At 44.2% G+C, this 21,804-nt stretch overlaps 2 protein-coding genes across 19 annotated transcripts in view; both read right to left on the bottom strand.

The window, feature by feature from the left end:
• The window catches only part of GARNL3 (GTPase activating Rap/RanGAP domain like 3), a 229,909-nt gene extending 213,253 nt beyond the window's left edge, over positions 1–16,656 (bottom strand). For 2 of the 7 annotated variants that reach the window (XM_007528841.3, XM_060200175.1), the window contains exon 1: positions 15,851–16,116. In XM_007528841.3, the coding sequence (XP_007528903.2) occupies positions 15,851–15,942 (92 nt within the window). In that variant the 5' untranslated portion in view covers positions 15,943–16,116. Of the gene's footprint in view, positions 1–15,850; positions 16,121–16,521 lie in introns of those variants that run through there. The other 5 variants (XR_009552095.1, XM_060200172.1, XM_060200173.1 and 2 more) reach the window with 5 other exon arrangements.
• A 1,328-nt stretch (positions 16,657–17,984) lies between these two features.
• Positions 17,985–21,804, bottom strand: part of RALGPS1 (Ral GEF with PH domain and SH3 binding motif 1) — a 353,198-nt gene continuing 349,378 nt past the window's right edge. For 10 of the 12 annotated variants that reach the window (XM_060200191.1, XM_060200189.1, XM_060200194.1 and 7 more), the window contains one exon: positions 17,985–18,257. In XM_060200191.1, coding sequence (XP_060056174.1) covers positions 18,210–18,257 — 48 coding nt within the window. In that variant the 3' untranslated portion in view covers positions 17,985–18,209. The remainder of the gene's footprint in view (positions 18,258–21,804) is intronic. The other 2 variants (XM_060200192.1, XM_060200195.1) reach the window with 1 other exon arrangement.

Genomic DNA, 21,804 nt, shown 5'->3' with positions numbered 1-21,804 from the left:
CACAGAAAGCTTCTCCTGTTTGTGAGTCCCAAGACCCTAGCCTATCTTACATGTTCCCATCGTGAATTTGAAGGGCTGGGAGGTAAAAAGAAATTCCATGTTCCCTGCAGGAGAAAGTTATATCCAACTTTATATTCTGCAAGGGGTCCTGCAAACTGTTAGACCTGCCTGACAGATGCCATATGACAGGGGTATCCTATAATCCGTTGCAAACAACAGAAATCATCCTACCTGTATAAGCAGGATGAGATGTCATATCAGTGCGGGCAATTAAAGGCTTAGAAAGTTGTGACTTATTTCCCAGTCAGCCCTTCACCAATGATCATAAGGAAGTTAAACAGCAGCTCACGGAGAAGAGCTAGTGTGAGAGCTCAGGTAGGGACCCCTGGCCGGGTCTGCTGAGGTCTTAACAATACAGCAAGAATTAGACCATGAGAGAAACATAATGGGGGGCCAGGTGGTGGTGTAGCACCTGATTGAGCATATGTGTCACAATGAGCAAGGACCCGGGTTTGAGACCCTGGTTCCTACCTGCAGAAGGAAAGCTTTCCGGGTGAAGCAGTGCTGCAGGTAACTCTCTTTCTCTCTCCTTCTCTGTCTTCCCCTACCATCTCAATTTCTGGCTGTCTCTACCCAACAAGTAAAGATAATGAAAATGGAAAAAAAAAAAAAAAAAAGAATTTATTTAAAAAGTGGAGACACAAGTACTGTCTCAAATGCTGGAAGGAGAGCCCGTGAATGCAGTAAAGTGGCATAAAGGGTAATAGGCTAGTCTCTCCCACGGTGCAGGCTACAATGAACTTCAGTTCTCCTCAGGGAAACGTAGGCAACACTAGGGAGTAACACCCACTCACTTATATCTTGACTTCTATACACTATTCTTTGCACTGATTGCTAAAAACAATCCCATACCAAGTACAAGTCATCATTCTTTTTGGTTTCAAATCAAGACCAGCTTTGAAATCTGAACTGGCTTATCAGCAGTAAGCAGTGGCCCCCACAGAGCTGGCTGCAAGGGGGGTGACAGATTTCCTCTGTCCTCAGATCTCGGCTGCTCCCTCTGGCTGCTCCCTCTCCTGTGATCTTCCTCCACAGCACCCACCGGCCTGGTTAGGTACCTATTTACTGGTAGGTGGTCTGCTTCCCTCCATGAGAATCTTAGCTTTACAAGGGGAGGATCTTCATCTGTGTCCTTCACAGTGTACCACCCCGAGCTTAACACAGAGACATATAGATACCTGCTGGATGAATTAATGACTTGGTGAATGCCAGGAACCTTAACTGAATATTTATTTGGAATATGGAGACTATGCCAGGCTGTCTTCCTCTGTACTGAATGAGGTCATTGGTGGCTTCAGTCAGACTCTCTGCCAGCCTCTGACAGGCAGCTGCTTTGTGAGAGCTGTCACAGCACATGGGAGAAAAGACAGTCCTGCAAAACATCAATCCAGGCCTGATTCTATGGCACTGACTCTAGAAAATACCTAATGGCTGGCTGTTCTTCCAAAGATTCTTTTCTGTCTGATCATAAAGTGCAAGGGAGGCATTTCTGTCCTAACTTGCATTTGTGCTACAACTGTAGAATTATTGACATTTATAACTGGAAAATCCACTTCCTGTATCCATCTTTGGCTTGATTTCAACCTTTTACCCCCTTGCTCAATAATGGGACTCTAGGCTTGCTGTGCCAGGTAGGCAACAGCACAACAAAGTATAGGAATCTCTCACTAGTGTGCTACTGACATCCGGTCAGTGTATCTGGTTTATTTTTGCTATGAAGAAAGGTGCTGTTTGATTCTGTGGGGTGACTGGTCCATACCCACTTCAATCCACTTCCAATGTACAGAAGTTGGAAGACTAATTTGTAGACATGTCCTAGTCTCTTTTGCAATTAGAGTTCTGGGCATGATTTAGATTCTATAAATCAGACACTCTCAAGAGAGACTCTGATTTGGAACAGAGCCAGGCAGATGGAGAGACAGAGAGAGAGTGAGAACAGACAAGTGCATTGTTTTTGCTTTTGTAGATCACGACAGAGCCATGGAGTGAACAGCTTCATGATTCTATAGATTTCTGAAGCAGCTGTGACAGCTTTGCGGCTGAAAGCGAGCTGATGGTGAAGTTCTACAGTTAGCTAAGGTGGCAGCGGCTTCTTGCTTCTTTACTGATCAGTTTCTTGCTGTCAAATGGTAGCTTTCTTGATCATAAGAGCAAGGTAGCTCTGAGGCCTAGGAATTGTTCCTAGGAGGTCATACTAGAGTATGCTCGCTCATCAGTCCTTCCAGCAACTCTGTACACTCTTAATGCCCTACATCATTATTAAATCTCATTCTACTCATACCAGGCAGAGTGAATTCTGTTGTCTGCAACAGATTGTGGGCTGCAACCCTTTGGCAGTGAGTCTATCAGACAGGACTTGGAGTTTAAGTTCATGTGAATCCTGTGCAGAATGTAGAGTAGGATAAGCATTCTGGTTGGAGCAATGGTGTAACTACTAGTGGACAACAAAAAGAGCTGTGGGGCTAGGACATGGCATACCTAGTGGAATACAGCCTTTACTATGCATGAGGCTCTGGGTTCTCTCTCTGGCACCACATAGGAGCACTATACACAGCACTGGGGGAACTCCATGGATGCTGGATTAATGCCATGGTGTCTTGTCTCTCTGTTTGTCTCTTCATTTCTCTTAAATATAAAAATGTTGAAAAAACATTGGCCTGGGGAGGATGATTAGAGGTGGTAGCCTCCATATGCTAGATTCATTCCTTAGTGCCACATTAAAAAAAACAACAACAAAAGCCTGTGTGCTTTTATTAGAATACAGAATAATTTTACCTTCGGAGTATAAACCAGAGACTGCTTACAGCACTAAGAATTTCTGTTCAAATAAGAAGGTACTGAAGGCCAACCAAAAGAACAGCACATGAAATTGCTGCAGCTTCCAAGGTTGCTGTTATACTGGCGTAGGGAGTATGCTATCACTGCCCTGTTTACCACCGGCTCAAGTCTTTCCAAGTATGTCCAAAACTGTTGTATTCAAAAGTGTACTGAAAACACAAAAGAGCTGTGAAAGCCTAGTCTGCAGATGCTTTAAATTTTTTGTTGGGAGTCGGGCGGTAGCGCAGCGGTTTAAACGCAGGTGGCGCAAAGCACAAGGACCAGCATAAGGATCCCAGTTTGAGCCCCCGGCTCCCCACCTGCAGGGGAGTCGCCTCACGGGCGGTGAAGCAGGTCTGCAGGTGTCTATCTTTCTCTCCCCCTGTCTTCCCTTCCTCTCTCCATTTCTCTCTGTCCTATCTAACAACGACGACATCAATAACTACAACAACAATAAAACAAGGGCAACAAAAGAGAATAAATAAATATAAAAAAATTGTTGACTGTAAATCATTAATCCAATAATAATAATAATAATAATAACCAAAGGAAAACATCTGGCAATAAACATTTTACTGTATCTCCTGCCGGCCTGGTGCAGCACTGACTGCTAGGACCAGTTTTAATATCCCTCTCACCCACTGTGACTTTTGGTCTAGCCTGTGGCCATACCTACACAAGGCAAGACTCCTTTCTCATGACACTCTTTCAAATGTGGGATTATAGGCACATTTCAGATCTACTTTCCTCCACTCCTGCCAATAGTTGCTTTTATCCATCAGCTAGCTCTTCAAGCTGTCCAGTGAGACTCAAGAAAAAGTCCTTATCTGAAGCCACCAAATGACACGGTGACCTTTAGTTCTTAGTTTGATATTACGGCAACGTCTGGCACAGAAAACCATTCTTTCTTAGCGTTTACTTTTATTTATTTTCCCTTTTGTTGCTCTTGTTTTTTATTGTTGTTGTAGTTATTATTATTGTAGTTGTTGTTGGTGTTGTTACTGGACAGGACAAAGAGAAATGGAGAGAGGAGGGGAAGACAGAGAGGGGGAGAGAAAGATAGACACCTGCAGACCTGCTTCACCACCTGTGAAGCGACTCCCCTGCAGGTAGGGAGTGGGAGGGCTCAAACCGGGATCCTCAAGCCGGTCCTTGCGCTTTGCACCGTGCGCTTAACCCGCTGCGCTACCGCCCAACTCCTCCTTCTTAGCATTTATAAGAGGCTGCATATAGGAATTTCCTCCAAATAAAAATAAAATTTTAAGTCACAGTGCATCCAAAACATCATGTTATCACATGATTTCAAAGTATAAATTTTCCTTGGGATTTATATGAAAAGTGAACGAAAGTTCATGAATCATAGTCATCCTGACTAGTAACATAATTATTGATTTTCTTTTCCTAAAATCTCTTAATATTCCCTCCCCCAGTGCTTTAAAAGTTTTTTGGGAGGGGTGAGACGAGAGCATCACTTAGCTCTGGCATACCCAGTGCTGGGGGCTGAACCTTAGACTTTTATATGTAAGTCCTATGTTCTACCAGTAGCTCTCTCTCACACACACACACCTCCTTTTCCCCATAATTTTTTCACTCTTTTTTATTGCACTATGACTCATAGTCACATTAAAATACAAAATTTAAAATTTTATGTATTCTTTCAAATATCTTCTACCTGAGGGTTGTCTAATCAGATAACCAACAACTATACATAAGTAGATAGTACAGACATTTCAAAGATAGTATTGAAAAATAACTTATCTCAACTATTTTTAATATTGATCACATGCCCACATGATAATATTTTGCATATACTGAATTAAATAAAACAAGTCATTAAAATTAATTATATGAGTGCTGGGTGGTGGCGTATCTGAAACAGCATAAACATTGCATGTCTTAAGGATCTGGGTTCAAGCCCTTGTCCTCACCTGCAGGACAGAAGTTTCAAGAGTGGTGAAAAAATGTTATATATGTTTCTCTCCTTTTTTTAAATTAAATTAATTTAAAAAATGGATTATCTTTATTCATTAGATAAATATAGCTAGAAATCAGCAAGGAATGAGGAGATAGAGAGGGAGAGAGACAGAGAGATACCTGAAACCATGCTTCACTGCTTGTAAAGCTTTCTGCCTACAGGTGGGGACCAGGAGCTTGAACCCAGGTCCTTGCTCATTGTAACCTGTGTGTTCAACCAGGTGCAACACCGTCCAGCCCTAATCTAATTTAATTCAACTTAATTTACTTGCCACCAGGGTCACTGCTGGGGCTGGGTGCCATCACTACAAGTCCATTGCTCCCGGTGGCCATTTTTTCCTTTTTTCTTTTCTTCTAATTTTTATTATATAGGACAGAGATAAACTGAGAGAGGAAGAGGATATAGGGAGAGAAAGACAGACACCAGCAGACCTGCAGGTAGGGAGCGGGGGCTCGCTCCACTCCATCCTGGCACTTGGTAATCTGAGTGCTTAACTGGGGGTGCCACCACCCAGCCCCTCTCTCTTTCTTTCTATCCTACCCTTCCCTTTTGGTTTTTGTCTGTCTCTGCCAAAAAAGAAAAGAAAAGAGATTAGGGGGAGGGAGGGCAGGGCAAGGAACAGATGGGGAGGGGAGTACTGGGGAGGAGAGAAAAGGAAAGAAAGAAAAAGCTGTCAGGAGCACTGGATTCATTATGCAGCAAACCCAAGCAATAACCCTGGTGGCAATAATAAAAATAAAATAAATTTTACCTATTTCTTTTTATCTTCCCTAATGTGATTACTAGGTAAATTTTATTCCATATGTAATTCTATACACTTGCTATTATTGGAAGAAGCCACTTGCTTATTTTCACTTAACATATATGTAGATCCTAGCTATCTTTCCAAAATATAAATACAGACTGGCATTAACCTTTTTAGCAGATGGTAAATATTGTGCTGATACTCTCCTGACAGACTTTTTTCCCCCCTTTGTTTTACATCTACAAGTTACTCTATAGTGAGCAGCCTTCTACAAACACCTCTTAGAGTAGTCAGACCACATTGCTAACTCGTGTGTGCATTTGTTCTCTAAGATTCAAGCTCTAGAGACAACCAGATGTGTGGATGCTGTTTCCTCACATCTCCACACTTACATGGTGCCTTATAACTTTTCCCCTCAGGAAACCCGGCAGTGATTCTCACTGTACAGGCCACATTTCTTATAATTTTCCTGCAGCATTGTTTGTCAGGCTTCATCTCTGTTCAGATCTTCAACTCTGGAAACCAGACAACCAAACATAATTTCTCATATTAACTTTCTAAAGCAAAACTAATTTGACTATTGTCTTCCTCTAAGAGAGGAAGCTGGTTTGCATTAACTTAAACTCTTAGAGAATAATAAAAGTTGTTTTATTTTTCCTTAGGAGAACAGACATAATATGAAAATTAATTTTTTTTTGTTGGCCCTAAGAGCCTATTATGTCAGCTCAATACAAGACAGCTCTTAATAGTCTTTCCCAGGAAGAATACTGTTTTTCCAAAAGAAAACTGACAGTGGCAGATTTATTGGAGATTAAATAGAAAGGCCTGACACAAACAAAAAGAATAAGGACATGATATAGAAGAATGAAGACAAGTAAACAGTTCATGTAAAAATATGTGTTTACAAAACTACCTGTGAAAAAAGAGTCTCCTAGGAACAAACAAACAAACAACCCTAAGAATCTAAGAGTCGGCAAGGAAGAAGAGAAAGCAACCTAATGCATAATGGAGAATTATTCTTTTCTGAACCTCTGTTGGCCTGCAGAGCCATATTAAGGAACAAGAAAGCATTTGTCTTGGCATCAAATTTATTCTCACAAGGCGTGGGCTATATGCATTACTAATAAGGAAGCTACTATGTAGGGAGCAATATTTGGGAAAGTGGAAAGTATGTTTTCCATTTGTAATTCAAAATCTTCTATGTCTATGCAAGGTTGTGCACCCACTGTGGCTAAACTTAGTAAGCATAATTTAACCATTCAACTAAGGTAGTCTGTTACAACCAGAACTAAAAAATACAGAAACCCCAGCTCAGTGACTCCAATGGCATCTGGGTATCTGCACTTTGGAAAGCTTCCCAGATGCAATAGCACTTTTTTTTTTTTCCCCAACCCAGAATTCCCTCCCCTTCTGGAACCAGCACTGTAAGTCTTCCTTTGGGTAATCACTGCCTCTTAGTCTCTACTGATACAAGTGATCTAATCCCTCAGTTCTGGGCCCAATACCTGATGGGGATTCAGGCAATTTGCAAGTTTGACCTTCCTTTTGGTCAAAAAGATTGGTTTGGGGTGTAGAATCCAGAAAACCCAAATGAATGCAAAACCTGGAACAAGCTATACAATCACTGATAAAGAGGCTCCATTTTTCCTCTGGGACTATACATTAATAAATGTAAACCAAGAGGGCCAGGCAGTGGCACACTTGGTTGAATGACATGTTACCAGGCTTAAGCTCTGGTCCCTACCTCAAGGGGAAAACTTTGCCAATGGTAATGCAGTGCTGCAAATGTCTCTATTTCTCTCTCCCTTTCTACCTCCATCTCCCCTCTCAATTTCTGTATTATCAAAAAATAATGAAAAATAAAACTTAATGTAAAACCTCAAGTAGTAGGCTTCCTAAAATAACATCCTTTGCCTTCACTAAGAAAGACCATGGGAGTAAAAGGAAGATTCTTGATATGCTGTTTGCGGACCTGAACTGATCCTTTCACAAAGCTTGGTCTTCCACAATATTTTGCAATTGCATAAACTAAAAATTCTCCTTTGCTTGTCCTTCATAGTCTTTGGGAATGTTAAAAAATAACAATTGGGGGTCGGTGATGGCACACCTGGTTGAGTGTACATGTTACTATGTGCAAGGGTCCAGGTTCGAGCTCCTGGTCCCCACCTGCAGAAGGGAAGTTTCATAAGTGGTGAAGCAGGTCTGCAGGTGTCTCTCAGTCTCTCTATCTCCCCCTCCCCTATTGATTTCTTGCTGTCTCTATCCAATAAATAAAGATTAAAAAAATTAACAATCAGGAAGGCACCAATGAGAAAAGATGCTGACTTGCTACTAGTCCTGCTTGTAACTGAAGAACTAACTGTTCAATGGTGATTCCAACTGGGTAGCAAGGAGCTAAGAACCATATGATCACTAAGTCTATAGCTGACAATCAACACCACCACTTTTCACCTGCATTCAGTCAAAGGCATTGTTCCTGCCAAGTGTACATGAATGCAAAATCATGAACTTGACATTTAGGAAAGATTAACAGAGCTGCACAATAATGAAAAAGTTTGCAGTTGTGGGTTCCCTGATTAAAGATGTAATAACCAGAAGTTACATGACTACCTATAAGAACTGTTGCATAAAAAAATTCATTACTGGGGGCCAGGTGGTAGTGCACCAGGTTAAGTGCACATGGCACAAAGCACAAGAATCAATGTAAGGATCCCGGTTAGAGCCCCCAGCTCTCCACCTGCAGGATGGTCTTCAAAAGCGGTGAAGCAGGTCGGCAGGTATTTATCTTTTTCTCCCCCCTCTGTCTGATCCTCCTCTCTCAATTTTCTCTGTCCTATCCAACAATAACAATAGCAATAACAACAATACAATAACCACCACAGCAACAACAAAATGGAAAAAATGCCCTCCAGGAGCAGTGGATTCGTAGTGCAGGCACTGAGCCCCAGTGATAACCCTGGAGGAAAAAAATGCTGGTAGCAATAAAAAAAAAAAAAGATTCTATATTACCCTAGGGAGAGAATTGTACAGTATGCTCCTGGGCCAGTGGTAGTTTATTTGTTTTGGTTTGGTTTTTTGTTTGTTTTTGTGGAGGCTTCACACAGGTGTGATTTCACTACTCCTGGGACAATGTTTTCATTCAGATAGCAAGGCAGAGAAAAAGAAAAAGGAGAGACACCACAACACTGGAGCTCCCTCCTGGAGATGGCATTCCCATATAGTACCATGGGTTACACCTGGGCTGTGAGCATGGTAAGGCATGCACCCTACCTAGTGAGCTATCTCTCTAGCCTAGGAAGTAGTGGTCCTGTAAGCATTTGACACTTGTTATAATTCATAGACCCACTCTGACCTTGTGAATGAGAATTTCTGGGCATAGGGCTTAGAAATCTGTTTTAAAGGGCAACAAAAGGAAATATATATATATAACATATATATGTAATATATATATTTTATATATATATATACATATATATATATATATATATATATATATATATATATATATCTGTTTTAAGACACCTCCCAGGCAATTCTCATTTATGTTGGGTTTGAGAACCAAATTATCAGATTAAAGAGAACTGATTCTCAGCATAGCTTCCTAAATCCCACCTCCAGAGATTTTGATTGAGCAGATCTGGGGGTGGGGCTGAGAATTTACATTGCTTTCTTTCTTTTTCTTTTCTTTTCTTTTTTTTCTTTCTTTTGCCTCCAGAGTTACTGCAGGGGCTCAGTGCCTGCACTGCTAATCCACTGCTCCAGGAGGCATTTTTCCCATTTTTGTTGCCCTTGTTGTTGTTACTGTTGTTATTGCTCTTGTTGTTGTTGGATAGGACAGAAAGAAGTCAAGAGAAGAGGGGGAGATGGGGGGCAGGGGTGGAGAAAAAGAGACACCTATAGACCTGCTTCACCACTTGTGAAGTGACCCCGCTGCAGGTGGGGAGCTGGGGGCTCAAACCAGGACACTTATGCCAGTCCTTGCGCTTCAGGCCATGTGTGCTAAATCCACTACCGAAGGGCCTCTGAAAGTCTGCCTTTCTGACAATTTCCCAGACAATGCTGACCTGCTGATTAAAGTGCCACACTTTGAGAAGCATTGTCATGGAAGCTGGCCTTAGTTATGCCCAAAGTTTCATTCAATGTTGATATTTTTAATAATTAAAATTTGTGTTACACAATGGAGTACTATGCAGTTGCTAAAAATGATGAGGTCATCTCCTTTGCAATATCATGGTCAGAACTCGAAAGCATCATGTTGAGTGAGACAAGCCAGAAAGAGAAAGACTGGTACTGAATGACCTCAGTTATAGGTGGAACTTAAGAACAAAGGACAGTAAGGGAAAACATTAGGTGAAACTTGGACTGGGTGTGGCATATTGCACCAAAGCAAAGGACTCTGAAGAAGGAGAGGAAGGGACATTGGGGTCCTGTTATGTCTCCTAGACACCAATGAAGGGGAAATGAGAGGTTGTGTCTATGTGTGAAAGACTATACCGTAAGTCATTATGCCCCTAATAAATTGTTTTTAAAATTTTTTGTGTTACAAATTTAACCCTACTAATAAGTAACCGTCTTAATCCCGAGGTTCACTTTGGCTTCATAAAAATACTTCAACCAGGGCAGGGGTTGCAGTGCATAATGGTATTGCAAACAGACTCTCATGCCTGAGGCTCCTGGTCCCAGGCTCAATTCCCCACACCATCATAAGCCAGAACATATAAATAAATAAATAAATAAATAAATAAATAACTTAAGCCAAAATGGCACAGGTTAGCAACAAAAGAATAATTTTAAATGACCCAGGTTCACTAATTGCACTTCCTGATCATCACAAAGTCCCAAGAGATAAACAGATATGTTCCCTACAATATATCTTAAAGAAAGAAAAAACAGGGAGGCTTACTGGCTTCTTGCAAAGCAGGTATTTCTGTACCTCTCATCTCAGCCTGTCCTAGCCAGTGCCCTATGTGCTACTGTCCTTCTTCTCAACCCCTCTCTTCCTAAATCTGTAGGTAAAAAATGCAAAAAGAGCAAGGCAGGATCTTGCACCAGGAACAAGTGAGGAGAAAAAAAACAAAAAACTGAATGGGCAAAGCTAGACTGTTGAGGCAAGGGAATGGATAGGTTGAGAACTTTCATATAAGTGTTAATTGTTTTTCTTCTAAGTAGTTACCATTGAGTAATAATTATGTGCCAGATGCTGTTTTTAGCACTTTGTTGAAATTATTCCATTTACAGTTCACAGCAGTACTCCAAGACATGTGTTTCTCAAAGAGTGAAACGACTTACCCAAGTTCACATACATAGTAAGTAAACAGACAGAAACTTGAATTCAGGTGTGCCACACTCCAGAGCCCTTGCTCTGGAACGCTATCTGATATTCCTTTTTACAAAATGAGGACAAGCACATCTAGGGCAAGCAGTCTAACAGCACTGGCATCTTGCCCTCTGGTCTCCGGGTCCCCCAGTGAGGAGTTCTCAGCGCCACCTGCTTAGCTGCCTGATGTCCAGGCTACTCCTTATTCCTTGACATTCATCGTGTGCAGTGTCTGACCATCAGTTATCAGAACAGGGTCGGAGTATCTAGCAAAGAAATTTGCTATCCTAAAAATAATGCTCCCCCCCTTTTTCTCTGGTAAGTGAAAGCTTGATATAATAGGAGATGAGAAGCAACTGAGGACTTTGAGGCAATGGAGAGTTATATGGCAATGTGCCCAGAGAGGATGCCAAAATTCTCATCCTGGCTGTTCATCAGAATTACCTTCTGAACTTGCTGAGTGCATCCACCCAGCCCACTATCACTCAGTACTTCCTAGAACAACAGACCTGGAATAGGGGCCCACTCACAGGCATAGCTAATATTCTGCATAGGTGATTCTTCTTCTCTTGGCTCATTATATCAACTCAGTACAAGGCAACTCTTATGTCTCACTTAATAGTGAGATAATTTAGATTAATGAATGAAAGAATATTTAAATTTTAAAAAGCATAGCAACAAAACACTAGGAGTAATGTAAATGAACACTGATTTGTTTTAAGTTAGAGAGCTTTCTTCTTTTTTGTTCTTTTTGTTACCAGACCACTGCTCAGCTTCCATAGTGGTGGGGGATTGAACCTGAGACCTTAGAGCCTCAGGCATAAGAGTCTCTTTGCATAACCATTATGCTACCTCCCTCACCCGAGAAGTTTCCTTTTTTTTTTTTTTTTTAAATAAGACAAAGAGAAATGGAGAGATGAGGGGAAGACAGAGAGGGGAAGAGAAAGACAGACACCTGCAGACCTGCTTCACCACCTGTGAAGCGACACCCCTGCAGGTGGGGAGCCGGGGCCTCGAAGTCCTTGCGCTTTGCACCACGTGTGCTTAACCCGCTGCGCTACCCCTGAGAAGTTTCTTTTTTTTAAGTAGGCAAAAATAAGAAGAAATAGGTTTGACAAAGACTTAAACAAACAATAATAAAATAATAAAAGCTGACAAATGTGCTACAAAAAGAGGCGGGGAAGTAAGTGGCTTAGCAATAGATCATGTAGCTTTGGTGAGTTTGATTCCCAGCAACACATAAGAGCAACAAAGTCAGACCCAGTGAAAATTCATAGGTGATACAACAGTTCTCTCTATGTACATATCATGCATATAGAAATAATAAAATAAAAATTGGGCCAGGTAGATGGCTCAGCAGCCAAGCTGACCATAGCCCATGTATATAGCACTGGGTTTGTTCCCTTGCACCACACTGAAGAAAAAAAAAAGGTAAGTTAAAAGGCAAATAATGAACTGCAAAAAAAATTTGCTAAATATTTGAGCAAAGAATTAATTTCTTTAGTAAATAAAAGTGCTTCAACCCAAAAAGGAAAAATAGACACAGTATATGCATATATGTATTTCATTTTAAAAGAAACACAAATTATGAATAAATATGAGGAGGAAAGTTCATCTCAGTACTAAACAAAGCAATTCAAATTAAACAAGGTAGTACTCTGGTAAATATTTAGAGATGATAATGTCTAACAGTAAGGATGAGAAGAGAAAAAGCATTTATATGCTTTGGAGGCAGTGTGAACTGGTTCAACATTTGGGTGGGTAGTTTGACATTATGCTGCTAAAGCATTTAAAATATTATTTTTCTTTGATCCAATAATTGCCTATATTTGGTTTTGGGGTTTTTGTTGTTGTTGTTGTTGTCTGTTTCATTTTTCCTAGGGAGAGACAGAGAAGAAATCACAGCATTGAAGATTCCTTCAGTCGCATGGGGGCCAGGTTCAAACCAGGGTTATACACACGGCAAAGCAGTGCACTACTCAAATGACCTAATTTGTAGGTCTTAATTGCCAGTACTTCTATGAGTTTAACTTCAGGTAATTATTAAAATTTTTTATACAGAATAGTGCACATGGACTTAATATGTCTTTAATAAGTCTGAAAAACTGGTAATAAACTGCACACAGCAATCCACTAGGGGTTAAATCAGTTGCATTATTTTACCGACATTATTTTGAATTATTTTCAATCAGGAAAATGTTAATCACAATTTCTAAATGCTATAAGATTATGTCATAGGGAGTTAAAGAAAAAATAAAACAGGAGGACAAGAATCATTTAGTCTTTCCAGCATAAGGTCATGAATACAAAGGAAGGGGTTAGTAAACTTGAGAATTCAGAAGAGGAGAAAATTTTTTCTAAACTGGTGTTATTCACTCACAAAAATTATTAGTCATATGCAGCTACTTAAAGTTAAAAAAAAAAAAAATTCAGCTCCTTCACTGAGCTAGTCACATTTCAGGTACTCAACAGCCACAGGTGCCTAATGGCTAATGTATCAGACAGTAACGATTTTCAGACTGTTTCTATTGTCACAGAAAGTTCTGGATAGCACTTCTCTGAACATTCAATTTGGATCTGGGTCCAGCCCATGCTCACCTCTTTGGTTTCATCTCTTGTACTTTTTCTTTCCCCTCCCTTCCCTCCTCCTCCTCCTCTTCCTCCTCCTTCTTCTCTCCCTCTCTCTCTCTCTCTCTTTCTCTCTCCACACTCCATGCTTCAAAGGTGCAAGCACCAGCAAGACAAAGACATAATTGTCCGATTCTCCAGTCTAGTGGGGGAGACATACTCGCTGGGTAATCACAACAGGGGTTAAGAAGAAGACCAGTCAGGGGTCGGGCGGTGGCGCAGTGGGTTAAGCGCACGTGGCGCAAAGCTCAGGGACCGGCGTAAGGATCCCGGTTCGAGCCCCCGGCTCCCCACCTGCAGGGGAGTCGCTTCACAGGCGGTGAAGCAGGTCTTCAGGTGTCTATCTTTCTCTCCCCCTCTCTCTGTCTTCCCCTCCTCTCTCCATTTCTCTCTGTCCTATCCAACAACAAAACAACGTCAACAATGGCAATAATAACCGCAACGAGGCTGCAACAACTAGGGCAACAAAAAAGGGGGAAAAATGGCCTCCAGGAGCGGTGGATTCATGGTGCAGGCACCGAGCCCAGCAATAACCCTGGAGGGGAAAAAAAAAAAAAAAAGAAGAAGAAGACCAGACATTTACAAGAATTGTTACAGCAGAAGGGTCAGTCAGGGGTTCAAGAAGACCTCCCAGAGAAGGGTGTGAAGAGGCTATTCCAAGTAGAGAAAAGAGTATGGAATGTGAAGGAGTCTGGCGGAAGTGCAGTGGGTTAAGCGCAGGTGGCGCTAAGCGCAAGAACTGGCATAAGGATCCCGGTTCGAGCCCCCGGCTCCCCACCTTCACAAACGGTGAAGCAGGTCTGTAGGTGTCTTTCTCTCCCCCTCTGTCTTCCCTCCTCCCATTTCTCTGTCCTATCCAACAACGACGACATCAATAACAACAATAATAACTACAACAACAATAAAACAACAAGGGCAACAAAAGGTAATAATAATTATAATAAAGTATGAAATGTGAAAAAGCAAAGCCTAAGGGAAGAACTCCCAGTTGGTCAGACATCCATCCATTCAACAGATAGTGGATGTCTGTGATGGGCTAGGCCTGAGTCAGGCTTTGTGAACAGAGCACAACTTTGGCACTGGGCTTATATACTCTCATCCAACATTACCGGAGCATCATGGGTTAGGCAAAAACATATATCCATATATTTTTCTTTCTTTCTTTTTAAAGATAGAGGCAAGGAGAGTGTGAAACAGACGACAGCACCAAAGTTTCCTTCAATGAGGTGGGGGTCGGGATTGTGCTACGATTATGATGATTATTTTATCCTAGTAGTTGGACCCTCTCTTTTGGCCTTACGCGGTCCGGAGAGTCCCTCTGTCTCATTCCTTGTCCCACAGTCCTGTCGCCATCACTATTGTAGGAGCAGGCAGGACTGCTTAAGGGGGTTGGTTTAAGCACAGCTGACAGTTTGGGGAAGACCCCTCCGGCAGCCAGTGAGGATGTGGATGTGAGAGGAGGAAGAATAAAGACGGAAGTCTAGTTGGGTGGCCACTGGGGTCAATTAGAAGAGGGCAGCAGGGATGGGGGTGGGGGGTCTGCAAGAGGGCTGTGTCGACTCTGGCGATGTGGCAGCTGTTGAAGTGGGAGAAGGCAGAGCGAGTTCAGAAAATGCCCTCAAAGGAACTGGCTGGCAGAGCTGCGGAAGGCGTGTCCATGGGGCGAGGTTCCAGGGAGAAGGAACTGAAGCTCTCCGGAGAGTTCCCCAGGCCACAGCAAGGGAGGGGGTGGGGGGGAGGGGGGCGAGGTGGGTGATGCACGAGGACCGGGGTGTGTCGGGGACCTCACGGGGCCTAACGGGCGGGCGGGGCGGGAGGCAGCAGGTGTGCAGGACCTGCGGAGGGTTCGGGAGGCGGGAGGCGGGAGCTGGCCTCGGTCCTGGAGCGGCGCACAGAGGCTCTACGGAGTGGGACCTCACGACTTAGGGGGGCGCTTTCCCGAATTTGCCCTTGAGCATTTACAAGAGACTGGCAGGCAGGGCACACCAATTCCAGGGCTCTGGAACTGCACCCAGAGCCACGGCTTTGCTCTGGGCCTGTCAGCAGACTGATGCTCTGAGGTCTTCTCACCAGGTCACTGAGATTCTTCTCTGGAGCGACCCCTCCCGCATCTGCGCTCCAGCACCCCAGGACCCCCTCTACCTCCGCGTGCTCCGCCCAGGATCCACACTGGATTCTCAGACCCTTGCACCGACCCCTTCCCGCCCCGCGGCCTCGCCGCCTTCAGTCACCTCAGATGCCACCTCCCACACGTGGCCAGCTCCCCACTTCTGCCCCTCCTGGTCGCACCCCTGCGCCGTCGCCTTACCTGGGGCTCTCGAAGCTGCACCCCCTGCGCCGCAGCGCCGCCCTCTTCTGCCGCAGGAGCGCAGCGGCCGCCCCGCCGGGCTCCGGCTCCATCGCCCCGGGCGGGGGCCGCGGGCTCGGGCGCACTCGGGTGGGCTCGGGCCTCGGCGGGGCTCGGAGGGCCGTTCGGCTAGCGCTCCGCAGCCCACGCCCCGCCCCACGCGCCTTCGCCGGTCCCCCACAAACCACTCCCCGACTCCGCCCCGAACTTGAGCCCAGCGGGTCCGCGACCCTCGGGAGTCGAGGCCCCGCCCCGAGACCCTAGCCCCGCCCTCTCTAGACCCCCGACCCCAGCAGTCGCCCAAAGCCCCGCCCTAAGATATAGTCCCGCCCACCGCGTGCTCCTTAGCCAATTGTAGGACTCGCCCATGGCCCGCCCTAAACTTCAGCCACGCCTCCTCTGAGCGCCCCCGCGGAACCCGGGCCCCGCCCCCGCCCCCGCCCCCGCCCCTCACTCCCGCCACGCCCCTCCTGCGCTCGGCGCCTCAGCTCACGGCTCAAGCCCTCAAGGGCCCCCTCAGTCCCCAGCTCCATCGGGCTCAAGCCCTGCCCCTCCTGCTCCTAGCGGCTCAGCGCAGACCCAAGCCCCACCCACTTGCCCGCTCAGGACCCTGCCCCTCCACACCTCAGTACCTCTCGGCCTTGTAACACCGCCCCCACTGGGGACCGCACTTCCCCGTGTCGGGCTACAGGCACGACGCCTCCTTATCCTAGAAAGCCGGATCCTGTGAGAGGGTCCGTTCACTCCTCTGGATCGCTTCAACTCAGCCCGGGTAGGGCTCGGCCACTAGCCACGCCCCAGACCACGCCCCCACAAGCCCCGCTCTTGTCGTTAGCCCCGCCCACACCGGTGGCCTGGGTCGGGCTGAGGCAACGCAAGGTTCATTCTGATCAAGATGGATGCCCACCGTTGAGACTAACTAAGGCTCTGCGCTAGCCCGATCTCGCCCTCAATCGAGAGACACTGCTGTCTCTGTTGGTCGTTTGTGGAGTCCGACAAATGTTTAGGGACTGGAGCTTTTCTGGTTAGTTCAAGCTGATTTAGCAACATTCTAGCTTTGTGACAGCTACCATGCCCCACCATCCTCATCTTCACCCCCAACTTAGAAGCATCTGTTTCACTGTGTTGGGGTTGAAGGCCAGGACCCCATCTGAGTAAAGCTGGGCGTGATTGCACCGTCTAATGGTGATGAAGAGATGAGCGAGTGCCTCTCAGTAGGAGGGTCATGTCAGAGCTAGGGAGATGCTGGCCTGGCACTGGAATGGTGGTGCCAAGCAAGACTGAGACTAGGAGGGGGCCATGCTTGGAGAGATTGATGCTGCAGCTTTAGAAGAAGACACCAACTGGGCAGGTAGGCCCAGAGGCTTTCATGATTGGATCATGGCACTCCCTAGTGTACACTCCTCAATGACTTCCAGATGTTACCCCAGTTCAACCTGTACTCCTTTGCTGCTATGTATTCCAGCAGAGAAGGCGGTGTGAAGAGAGAATGAAAGGAGAAGAGGAAGATGGTGGCTATTTCCCCTTTGCATAGTACCTTAAGAGGCTCCACACTTGGTCTTCGAAGGTTTCCTAGAGACAACTCAATTTTTTTTTTTTTCTTTATCAGAGCACTGCTCACCTCTGGCTTATGGTGGTGCAGAGGATTGAACCTGGGACTTCAAAGCCTCAAGCATGAGAATCTCTTTGCATAACCATTATACTGTATCCCCTGCCCTAACTCGGGCCTTTTGCCTAACATCATAAATATAATATATCTTCTCAGGCTTGGATCCCCATTACTTACCCAAGTCTTTTATCCAGTCAGACTGGGTTAGCTACTTTCTCCATGCTGGTCTTTCTCTCTTTTTTGTCTCCCTAACCTAGCCTCCATGTGTTTAAAGAGCCCTGAAATGAATCTCCAAATGCCTCCCATCCCTTAAAGTTTGTCCAGATCTCTCCTCTCTCCCAAGTGCCTACAATAGTGACTCTCTGCCTTCTTGAGGGAGAGACCAGGTCCTGCTCCAATACACCCCTTGTCCCTCTTTCATGCCTGTGTCTGGCAAAGTAACTATTTGCTAAGTGAATACACGTGACTTTAATAAATTAAGCAATATTCATTGGAAAACACATTTAATTTCAAAGTAAACAAAGATATTTGTACATTAAAGTTTTTAATTAGTGAAACAATTATTATCAGTGTAACAAGCTGAAAAATACAGCAACTTGATACAAGACTGAGGTAACAAAATACTTCACCAAAAATCTAAAGAATCCCAGGGAGGGCTGATGTTCAGTGGTTATAGGGCTGACGTTCAGTGGTTATTGCGGGTGAGACGATTCACAAGGATTCAAGAAAGTCCTTACACAACTGCATGCAGGGGGTCTGCTGGAAAAGAAAAAGACAGCCCAGGAAAGTGCAACAGATTTAACAAGAAATGAATTAAAATGTAGAAACTGATTTCCAACTTACTCTGAAGAGTACATAAGAAACTGAAAACTACTTTCTACACAACATTTTGAATGCTAAAGTGGAAACCATGCATTTTGGCACGAAATTTATTAACAATTATACCGTACTGAGAAATTAATTACTACTGTTTTCACTGCTGAATGGTCACAGCTGCCAAGAAATGGGTACAGAGATGGATATAAGACAGACAGATGATCCATCAAGTTGCTGCTGCAACCCAGGGCTTGAGGGCTGCTCGTGATATACACTCACTTTATGTAACACATACGTGAGGGGGCCCATGGTCCATATTCTCAACACCCAAGAAAATACAGCTCTTGCTCATGTTGTATTGAACTTGACATTTAAATCAAATCAAAATAAAACCTTCTGAGGTAAATACTGTGAACGTTGTGCCCTTATTCTCTCATTCCAACTTGGAGTCGTCAGTGTGCCCAACCATAGCGCTGTCTGGCTGTTCTGTGCCATCTAGTCCTTTTTGCAACTGAACTTGAAGACCAAAAGGCTATACCGTCTGTTGGACCTTTGAAGTCTTTTTGGAGGCAATGTGCACTGCTTTACAGCCAATGCAGGAGAGAGGCAGGGTCTTGTCAGAGATGGTGGAGTTAGGATCATTTGTTTATTGAGTGGTCAAGTCTCCAAGGGCAGGGATAGGGTCTTTCTTGTTCTCAGCCACTTACATCCCAGGTAGAGTCTGGCACACAGGAAGCACTCACTAGAGATGTGTGGGAACTGAATGGGTGTTTTTGAGTAGAGAACTTATTTCAAAGGGATTTTGATAATACATGAAATCACCTAATATGTCAGTCTGATGTGGGGCTGGTTCAAGTCATTTATGAAGCCAAGCACACACGCATACACACACAAAAGAAATACAGTTTGTGTTTTTAGTAATGTTCATCTGACTATAAGCATCAGTAATGTGAATGCATTAAATCCTACCTGTGAATGAAAAAGCACACCCTGCTTGCAAATGACTTCCCATTTTCGTACGCCATTTTCCACCTGCAAAATGGCATTCCTAAGAGAGACACCTCTCTGACTTGAGAGGTGAAGGAGGATGATAAAGAAAATACTGGCTACCATGTTGAGAGGGGGCAAAAGAAAAAAAGCTTTATAAATTTAGTTGGCAAGAGAGGGAGTTCTTTCCTATGAAGAGTCCCTTCAAGTATCCTCCCTTTTAGGTACTACAGTGGGACATGGTGATGAATGAGCTTCTTCTAGTAGGGAAGAGAGGCTAACTACACTCTTTCTCTGGATACATTTAAAACAATATTTCTACTGCTTTGCTATGGATCAATCCTCCACAAAGTATTTCAGTTTTCAAAATTCACTTCACTGACCTTGAGTTACAAAATATGTTCAACTGAGAGGGGAGAAAATTATTTCCAAGAAGAGGCTATTGAGCTGTTCTGGGGGGGGGGGGAGCACTGTAATGAGGCCAGCTGCCTACTCCTCAGTTGGCAGACAGCATTTAATTCTTTCCATGTTGGGGTGCCATGATCTTTGCTTAAAAAAGAGATATAGCATGTGCATGCACAACATACAACTGTCAATGCTTTCATAAATATTTCTGTACTATGGACAGTCAAGGAGCATAAACCAGAAATGCATCCCTCCAGGGTGAAACTCCAGTAAAGACTTTCTCCTTTGGGAATTTATGCCTATTCCCCACTGTCTTGGGCCTGCCCACCTGTAGGGTGGGGGTAGAGGTAAGAAGGGTAGGGGGACACACCAATGCTGGGAAGATGATCAGCACTTGATTCACATGTGAACATGGTTCTGAGCTGCTCCCCCCACCCCCCGCCCTGCCCTTGGGAGAATGGAATGTCTTTCAGTTGCCTCCAAGATTCTTCTAGTATGTTCTATGCTTTTAACATTTCTGTGAAGCTCTGCTAACCAAGTCTAAGCTGAGTCTTCAAGAGTCCAAGCTAAGAATGTTTCTAGGAGGTAAGGTGGGGTCAGTCTCAGTTAGTGAGCAGACTAAACATCTTAGAATGGTCTGAGATAATGCTATTTCAAAAATTAGGCTCAGAAGAAAGTATCTGTAAGAGAAAAACAAAGTATAAAAGGCAGAAACTTGTCTGACTTAGTGGAGTCTGAGATTTTGGAATTGGTATCTATAATACCTGATGTGAAGAAAAAAATAGGCCAGTTTGAAGAGTGGTGAAACACCAAGAAAATATGTCGATGTTCCAGTCTTGCACCTTCATCCAAACTCAAGACTTTATAGATTCAATTGAGCTTAGAGAATTAACACTGCATGGTTTCATTAAAAGTGATGTATTGCATTCATTCAGCCACTTGATGCTCAGTTGATTAGCTACTAGTAGAATTAGTTGCCTGCTTCTGAACCTCGGCTACAGGTGGGTGTGGAAAAAAAAAATCTATGACCAAATTTTGACCACATCGACTTCAACATCTGAAGTTTCTTCTAGTATAAAAGTGTTGTAGTTTTTTCTCTAAAGGCAAGTTACTGAGTGCAGTATGGCTCGACCACAAATTAAGACTTAAATGACATCTACTTTCTTCACTTTCATTTGAAGTTTTAGAAAAAGTCATCACTGTTTGATCAAAATAAAGTGATGGGTCCTTTGGCAGTTTTTAAATTGACCAACTACAGCTTACTGGTTAAGATGTTAGTCTGAAACATCTTGCCTAGAACTTCAAATCAAGTAAGCTCTGAAATTATGAGTGGTTAGTTCCCAGAAATCTAAGTTCTTTCAGAAAACCACTTAAAGATTTCCTTTCTAGTATTAGGGCACCCAAATGATAGAGAAGCTATGGTGATAAAGCTACCAGAAATCTATCTTTAGTCATGATTTTGAATAAAAAGGTTTTTTTTCTGTGCAAAACAAAAGTCACTTAAAACAAGACAAATTGTGACAAAAGAAATTTGCTCATGTGAAGGTCTCTTAACTGAGTGCAGAGCTTGGGCCGTTTACTCCCTAGGGCTTTGCTCTTGTCACCATGGTCATCAACAATTGTGCCCTTGGACTTGGGTGGTGGAGAACTTGCTGGTGACTGCAATTGGGGACAAGACTAGGAGAGCCTAAGGCCTCGGTGCCACTCAGCTCCCTAGTGTTGTCAGGAATCCCAGCGGGCCCCACCCTGGCAGTGGAAGCAACGGCGGTGAGATGATGGAGCAAAAGCCTTGGCTTGGTGCAGAGAGGTTGGTGCGAAGTAGCGTCTGTATAGCCATTCGCTGTGAGCACGGTAGCCTCTGTGCTGCTTCAAGAAAGCTGGGAGGGAAAGCAGCCACTTCCCATTCTGGCATGATGGCAGGGGAAAAGAAGAACAGGGCCTCCAATCCTGCAGGAGATGGGGTGGGAGGAAGCAAGCAGGCCCATGGCCCAGTCCACAGTCTTGAAGCCAGGTCCTGTCTCAGAAGAGCTGACAGCAACAAGGCCTCGAAGGGACCTGGGGGCCCAGGGAGTGGCCTTCCAGATGAATAGCACCCATA

Source organism: Erinaceus europaeus, chromosome 10 (assembly GCF_950295315.1).
Source record: "Erinaceus europaeus chromosome 10, mEriEur2.1, whole genome shotgun sequence".
NCBI classification, from domain to species: domain Eukaryota; kingdom Metazoa; phylum Chordata; class Mammalia; order Eulipotyphla; family Erinaceidae; genus Erinaceus; species Erinaceus europaeus.
Note: the sequence above shows the minus strand (reverse complement) of the source record. Positions and strands in the feature narration are given on the sequence as shown.